At 35.7% G+C, this 8,277-nt stretch overlaps 1 protein-coding gene across 10 annotated transcripts in view; it reads right to left on the bottom strand.

Moving 5' to 3' along the window:
- Positions 1–1,334: 1,334 nt before the first annotated feature.
- VEGFC (vascular endothelial growth factor C) overlaps positions 1,335–8,277 on the bottom strand; it is a 104,421-nt gene continuing 97,478 nt past the window's right edge. For all 10 annotated transcript variants that reach the window (XM_086891620.1, XM_023925005.2, XM_086891619.1 and 7 more), the window contains 3 exons: positions 6,450–6,559; positions 5,885–6,215; positions 1,335–1,858 (listed from right to left, as the gene is read on the bottom strand). In XM_086891620.1, the coding sequence (XP_086747746.1) occupies positions 1,744–1,858; positions 5,885–6,215; positions 6,450–6,559 (556 nt within the window). In that variant the 3' untranslated portion in view covers positions 1,335–1,743. The remainder of the gene's footprint in view (positions 1,859–5,884; positions 6,216–6,449; positions 6,560–8,277) is intronic.

Genomic DNA, 8,277 nt, shown 5'->3' with positions numbered 1-8,277 from the left:
TTTGAATACTGAATTAAGTTTGATCATTAACCTCTAGCTATTGTGTCAACATTGCCAATTTAGACACTGATGATTTGCGTGACTACTAATCCTACTGATGGGAAGTGTGAGTTGTTATAACAGCTAAAGTTGTACATCAGTGTTAAATTGTCATCCACATTTCTACCTGCATTTGATTCCTGAAACAATACAGCAATAAAGACATTGTTCAGTATTTGCATGCCTAAACTTCACCCTATTATCCTGTTTGGATAATGAATAGCTCTTAGGCCTCTTAGGAAGAATACTGAGCATAGCAGGCAGACAGTGGAAAGTGTGAAGTCTCAAAGTATCTCTCATCCTCTGCCTCAACCCATGATGGGGACTGAGTAACTAACAGGAACTTCCACTCAGTTTTAAGAGCTATGAAATACAAAGAATCTAGAAAAGCAACACCTCCTGGCCAACGCTCTAGGCTGTAATACTACTTCATTAATAACTCTTTTAAGAACAGCTGCTTAGATCCAGGACAATTCTTTTACAGATCTGACCATTCCTGTCACAAAACTCCTGCTTTGCAGCTTTGCTTGATCCACTCTGCACCCAACAAAGTTTCTGTAAGTAAAGAACTTCCTTCCAACTTCTATTTTAATTCTGAATAGATTGACCTTCCCATGCAAGTAAAAAATCTTACCTTGTTTTAAAATTGTAGATGTCTGATTTCACATTTTCTGAAAGAGACTTTTTTAATATAGAGACTGGTATCAATACTTTCATGTCCCCATTGGAGTATATTTTTTCCCCTTTAAAATATATTTGCATCTGTTTACATTGATCAAGAGATCTGATTGACTACATAAGGGTTAAGCTCAGCAAAGCATTTTGAAAGATTTAGCTGTAAAATTTATAATGTAGCCTGTGATACTAAATAAAAAGCCGTGTTGGTATTTCCACTTTCATGCCAATAACCTTGAACAGACATAATTTTATACTTTCTTTTGGGAATGGAACCAAGATATAAAATTGGAGATGAGTATATTGCAAAGTGAGTAGTTGCTGCTGTGCTTTAAACATAGTCCTTATACTTAGGCAACGTACAGAATCCCCAGTGTTCTCCTTTTATGAATTGTACTTTCTTTGCTACTTTCATTCTAGAGACAGAAATACCACTGGCTCACAAAACCCTCAGTATAACTCTACTCCAAATGGCAAGCCCAACAGGTAAAAGAAAATGTCTGCAGCCTTCCTTCATAAAAGTGCTTTTTCCTTATTTGTTCTACCCCTGTTAAGAATCCAGAAAATAGAGCTGAATCTGAGTTCCTTTTTTGGCTGATGATTAAACATTCTCACCATTATATAATATGATTTCCATTTTATTTTAAACATACTTTGCATGATATAAAAATATTGATCACAGTGAGCTTTAACAATTGTTACTGCTATAAACAGAAATGCTGCACGATGGTTTTAGTGGAAATAAATTATATAGTCATTATCTCTTAAAAAAAAAAAAAATCACAAGAAGGAGAACCTAGGCTGTTTGGTCATTGACAGAAAATAAGTCCTTATTGAGTTCTTTACAAAACGTGAACCCCAGTTGTCTTCTACATTTGCTTTCCATGTCTTGAGAAAAGCACAAGTCTGTCTCTGAAAGCCCCACAGGGTCTCTGGTGAACATTTAATTCCAAATATTAGCAAAGTTTCCGCTGTTCTTTTGATCTAATGGAAAAATGTACACCAACATGGCAAGTAGTGCTCTCTTTGCTAGTTCATAAGTGGTCTTTTCCAATATGTGGGTACACAGCGGCACACTTCTTCACTAAAGTAAAATCCAGCCTCGCAGCGTTTCGTCCGCACTGTACACGGAGGTCTGTAACAACTAAAGAAAGGGGGGGAAAAGCAGGCGTTAATATAACATGACCATTTATATTTAACTTGAGCAGAAATCTGTGTGCCTTCACATTGCCATTTCTCAATGGAATATTTAAGTCCTACAAATTGGAATTTTAACTTTTTATGTTCTTGCAACAATTTTCGTTGAACAATTCTTCACAAAAGACAGTGAAACAATAACGATTGATACTGAAGAAAAATTATTCTATCGCAACAGATACATACGGATCTTTTTTACCACACTGATGGGTGCAGTTGCATTCTAATCTTGAGTAGTATTTTTTAAAGCTTTAGTTTGAAAATAGGATATATTTCTGTATTCAAATTGTTTTTTTATAACCTACTGCATCCTGCAAATTGGAGGTGGTAATCCAGAATCAGGTGATAACCAAATCTATCATCCTCCTGCCTAGGATGTTTCTCATCTTACTGATTATTTCAATAGGTTTGTCTACATGTGTTACACTGTGGCTCTAATCTGGAAAATGAGAACACTCTTCCTTTCAGGTTGCAAATTCCCACAGCCAGCCTCTGAGCCAGTGGGAATACATCTACGTTCATATTGCATCTGTGTGCATTCTGAAGAAAAAGCCTATTTATCATGTTTCTGATAAATCTTAATGGAAAAAGAACAGAATTAGTGTCTACCTGATTAAAATAGGTTTAACAGGAATACAACACTGAACCACAGATCACATCTCCCTATGCAGCAGCAGAAGTTTTCCTGACCAATTCCTTGACTGAAAAATAGAACTTATACAAAGATAATATCTCTGGTTGTCCCTGAACCCTTCCTTTTCCTATTTAATTTTTCTATTAAAACAAGAACTTGACCCAAAATAACCTTACAATAACAATGCTAAATACTTTCTGGTGTATAATGGAGACAAAGTACAAGTCTGTGATTTTTTCAGACACTGGCAATGAGTCAAAAGACAAAAGTATATGTCTTGAATTTCAGCACAGTTGTACTTAAATAATGTGTGCCTGTTTGTGAAACACCAATATTATGATGTATTATGATAACTCTTACTTACATCTATAGAGCAGGCTAAATTGTGCAATATCACTCTCCTCTTCCCTGGGTAATTCTTGTTTCAGGTCTGTGGCTACTCTTACTGTTGTTGCAAGTAAGTTAGTATGTTGTGTGCTTGTTTTGGATAGTAATTTACTGCCCTGCAATAATTTATGATATGAGGTGTGCACTACAGTTACATTAATTCACACCGTCTAGTTCAACAAATGAATTTGGCAATGAGGAAAGCAATAAGGAATGAGGAAGACTGCAAATGGGACATTTATTAACTAGTCACATCATGCTCAGTGTTTTCAATGTCATTTCTCATAGATTAGTTCACCACTGTGGTCTCTGTAACTAAGGGAATAACATTATTTTGTGTCACTTAACAGATATTTGAAATCGGTGTAGCAGCTCATGGGAATCTCTCAAAGCTCTACTGACCTATTCCCCAAAAAGTTTGGAAATAGTGCTAAAAGGCAACAAAAAGGTTTGTGAAAGGATCTAATATTGTGAGCGAATAGGCAACCAGCAGTAGATCTGTTCTGGGGAAAATGTACTCCACAGAGATGCAATGGATGAAACACTCAACTCACCTTTTTGCTGTCTCTGCCATGAATGACAGTAAAATGAAATAAGATAAGAAGAAAAAGAGGCAAAGCCAAATTCGTCTACACACCTATGACTGTACACAATGAAAAGCAGTCATGCAAAGATTAAGCAGGAACAGCTCACTTTGTATAGGATTCATGCCTCCTTGTGAACTTCAACTTGCAGCTGGGAGTGCTATACAGCACCTCTCCCATGTGAGTTTGTGTCTAGTAGCAGTCAAGGTCAGGTTACTTTAGTCTTATCCTTATTTGGGACATTTCAACAGAGCGAGAAAGTCCCTCTCCTCCTCTAAAGTGCTTAGCAGATGAAGTTCCTAGTTATCTGGCCCAGCCAAAACTGACCAAAATAAATTTTGGAGGTGGTAGCACAGGGTGAATAGCAGCAAAGTCATTGTAACTACAAAAATGTAGTTTCCTTAGGAAACTGCTGAACAATAGACCAGGTCTTTCAAGAGATTGGGTCTGAATGGTGTTTACGGAGTGGTTTCATGTGACAGAGGTCTGTTTCAATGAGGATAATCTGAGCATGCTGGAGCTAAGATACATCTTGAGTCACTATTTGTAGTGCTGAGCAAAGCAGCAGCAACTTTCTCTTTATGGTCAATAATTGTGATTTTTTTGCTGTGCAGAATGCCCAGATTGTCATTGTGGGCAGTCTAACAACTCCACAGAGGAAACATTACTTTGTGGGCTGATAAACAGCATAATCACCTTAAAAAACAGTATGCTGAGAGCCTTTTTTCCCTTCCCATGCTGTGCTTTGTAGATGATGTTGTATTCCTTTCATCTGAAGTAGGGTGTAACACTACAGGTAGAGGCATTTTAGGTAAGTGCATAAAAAGATGAGTGCTTCAAAACAAGAAGCTACAAGCACTGCTTGTAGGACAGGGAGCCATCTAGGACATGACTACAGGATTATGCACATGTCTAGGGCTCACACATCTAGCACAACTCTAAACAGAGTGGTACTTCTATTTATTTTTAATAAATTTGTATAATTAATATAGTTCATTTTTTTATTATATTAATTAAATAGTACAATTGATGCTGTTTTAAATGAGCAAGAGATCTTTCAGAGATAAAAAGGATGTTGCAGGATTTTTATCCTTTTTAGAGACAGTTTGTGCTGGACAGAGCCCAAATGTGAGAAACTTATGCTAACTCTTTTCTTAAGGAGTAGAGATTGTCACCGCTATTTTCCTTGACAGGACTATTGATTCCAGAGGTATAAGGTAACAACATATACAAACCTTTCCTTCTGCACTCAAAGAGAAAAAAAACATCTTAGAAAAAGGGTAAAAGCATCCTGTACCATACTGTCCTTGGAAGTGAGAAAGTGATTCAAACTCTTTATCATATTCGACCACAACACAACAGAGAAAGACTGAACTTAATTTCCTCCCTCAAATAAGTCTTTAAATCAACAGAGATATTGAAATCAACATCAGATATTTAATATGACATTTCTTAGCTTCTTAAGTGCTTGATTTCTCCAGTTCTGAATGTTTTTTAAATGTTCCAATTTGCTATTTTCCATTTGCAGTGCCTGAATTGTTATTTGTCATCCATATAATAGAAATACTTTCCCTATATTAGAAATAACTGATCTTTCTTCTCCAAATGGCATTTTGTGTAGGAAATGTAAAAAAATAAAAATTAACTAAGAAATTTGTTCAAGGAATTTACAAGAGAACTTTACAGGAAAACTTTCGTCACATAATATACAAAGCAAAAATAATACTGTTTGATTCTCATAAACCAAAGTCATTCACATTTTATAAACTGCTAAAGGGTGTAGCAGTCATGGAAGGTAAAGGTCTTGGGTTATATAAAGAAATTGCAGAATTTTCTTCCTGACTAAATTTTATTTTAAACGGTGAATGAAGGCAGTCTGTTTTATAGTTATATATCCCTCCTTTTCACAAAAATCACCCGGAGTTAGGTGATTCCAAAATCTAGGAGGTGGAAATGAAAGATGTTATCTCCGGAACTGAAATCTAATTCGGAATATTTGAGTTATCTGAATATTTGAGGTACTTGAATTGCAATATTCAGTTCTTGGACAAAAACGTTGTGTGATTTTAAATACAATTGGACATAGCAAGCTTGAACTTAGAGTTCAGTTTCATCAGGAAAAAAAAGGAAAAGGAAGAAAAGTTCCAGGAAGCAGTCATAAGAGTACTAGAAACTAAACATGCTTTAGAATGCTTATTATGCCTAGTAGCTTTCTCTTAGAGATTATAGAAATCAGAGAAGATGAAACTGAACTGACGCCAGGCTTACTGTTTACTTGACTACCAAGAAAATCAACAAAACAGCTGATGTCACAACCCAAAATTTTAGGCCTTGAACACAATGAAAGAAATAAAAACTGAGGTTTTACCTGCATGTCTGGTGATGGAACCTTTTTCCTTTCAAGAAGCATTTATTGGGAGATTCTATACATTCACAGACGCATTTTGCAGGATTTAGCGGCTGATGTCTAGGACAGGTCTTTTTACATACACACTGGCACTTTTCTTCATCAAATTCCTTGTTGGGCCCACAGGAAGCAGGGATAAGTTTGTTTTTGCACATGCACTGACACGATGATCTGTCTAACTCTTTGTGAGGTCCACAGCTCGAGGGCCGTACGCCTCCTTTGCAGACACATTGACAGGTTTCTTCATCCAGCTCCTTGTTTGGTCCACAAATATGGAATCCTTCAGATGTGTCTAGAAAAGCAGCAGAGAAGTTGCACTAGTACCAGAATTTTGTGTCTACTCTGTCACCTATTTTTATGTGAAGAAATGAGCAAATCCACACCTTTTATGGTGTTTCAAAAACAAGCATATGTCAAAGGACAGGCAACAACCAGTAGTTGCATTGATACAGAAAAAATATACAAATAATTACTACAACTTCTTGTCTTTAGGATGACATTTGATGATTTAAGGAAAAGTGCTTACCAGAATCTCCAAGGTGAGAAGAGAAGCCAAAATCATGCTGTGACAAACATCTGCAAATTTGATTATTCCAAATATGATTTTTTGGACAGGTCTTGTTTGCCACATGGCACCTGTCAAATAAAAAATGCTGTTTATTTACTACCATAAGAACTCAAGGAGAAAAAGAAAAATCTATTTTAGCTGTTGATTGCTTTAGCTTCTCTCCACTGCAAATATATTCCTAAGTGTCAGCTCATTCATAATTTTATTTTTATTCCTGTCAAATCTGTTACTAAAGATGCTTCCCACTATAGAGATTTTCAACCATTTGTTGAAGAAACATTCTCACATTTCAAGTTTTAGCTCCACCTTCTAGAAGCTGATATTTGTACTTTGCTGATGTTGTTTGGAAACAGACCTAACCCTAGAACATAAGCCTAATATAGTAGAGCATAAAAAATCTTCATATGCCAGATACTGCGTAGTAACAGGCATCATTTTCCATGTCGTTTTTTGTAGTACAAAAATATTTTCAAATTTAAGATGTCTTAACAATAGTTCAGATAATAGTTTCTGAATTAATGCTGTAGGCAAAACTTTAGAAAATAAAATCAGTTTATCAGAATCCACTTAATGTCTTTATGTGAAAATTATGTGCCATTAGCTGAGATTTTCTCATCAGTTACTCATTCTGGCCAGCCTTCTTGAACATAAAGATTTGTCTTCAGCAGTGATGCCTCTTCACTTTAAAAATAAAGCCAATAACCAAATTAACACTTCAGTCCTCTTTTCCTGTTTCAGTTTGCAGCCAAGGTAGTGGTACCAAAGAAAGCAAAAAAATCCAAACAGCAGCTGCTGCCTTTTAAAAAAAGAATGACTGAACTGAGCTATCTGGTGAATCAGAGATAGAATATTTATGTGTATTATCTCATCTTCCTTGCTTGCAATTTCTTTATCACCACAGCTGACATTACATCTTTGAACAAGTCAAGCTTAACTTCATCCATCCGGGCTGTGTCATTTATTCATCATTTCTGTAGTATTTCTATAATCTTACTAATCTTTCAAGACAATACCTATATTATATATTTGATGCACTTTTCATTCCCCCAAGCACCATTACTCACACGTTCAAAAGTGCAGGTGCTGGGACATTCTTCCATAATCATCATTCAAGTAGATCACTCCCCTTCAACACACTAAATTCTCCCCTTGTAAAGACTGCTGTGGTTTAATATCACCCTGCTTCACATCACATTTTATCAAACTGGTGTTTCCTGATTTCATTACACTAATGATCTCACTCTCGCTGCCTCACTTGGCACACATTTCCTTCAGCCTGCCTTCCAATTCCGCCTGAGAAATAGTATGGATAATTTACAGACATGTTGAATTCTGCTTTAAAAACCAACGAAATCAAACCAAGCAACAACAAAAAAGCAAACCAGCCTGCCTGTTTTGTTGCACAGAGACATGGATTCTAAACTAAAATCCAGAAAGTTACTGTAGAGAAGACCTATATATATTATATATTTTTCTTATAATCTGTTTATTAAGTAATTAAACAAATTATTAATGGATTTATTTCCAAGCCACTGTTTCTGATTCATATTTTCATGAAAAAATTAAATAAATTAAACCAAAATAGAATGTAATCTATGTTTAGGACTGTATCAGAAAACATCCAGACTTAAACTGAGTGAAACCACTGAGGAAAATGCTTAACACCTCTGAGAAATTTGTTCTACTCATTCACCTTATTAAAAATGTTAATTCAATCCAGTTTGGCTTCTAGTTATTGATTCTTCCTCAAAGCAACTGTTAGTCTATTATGTATTTTTGACCTCCT

This window comes from Cyanistes caeruleus, chromosome 5 (assembly GCF_971803275.1).
Source record: "Cyanistes caeruleus chromosome 5, bCyaCae1.hap1.1, whole genome shotgun sequence".
NCBI lineage: Eukaryota > Metazoa > Chordata > Aves > Passeriformes > Paridae > Cyanistes > Cyanistes caeruleus.
This window is presented reverse-complemented; position numbering and strand designations above follow the sequence as displayed.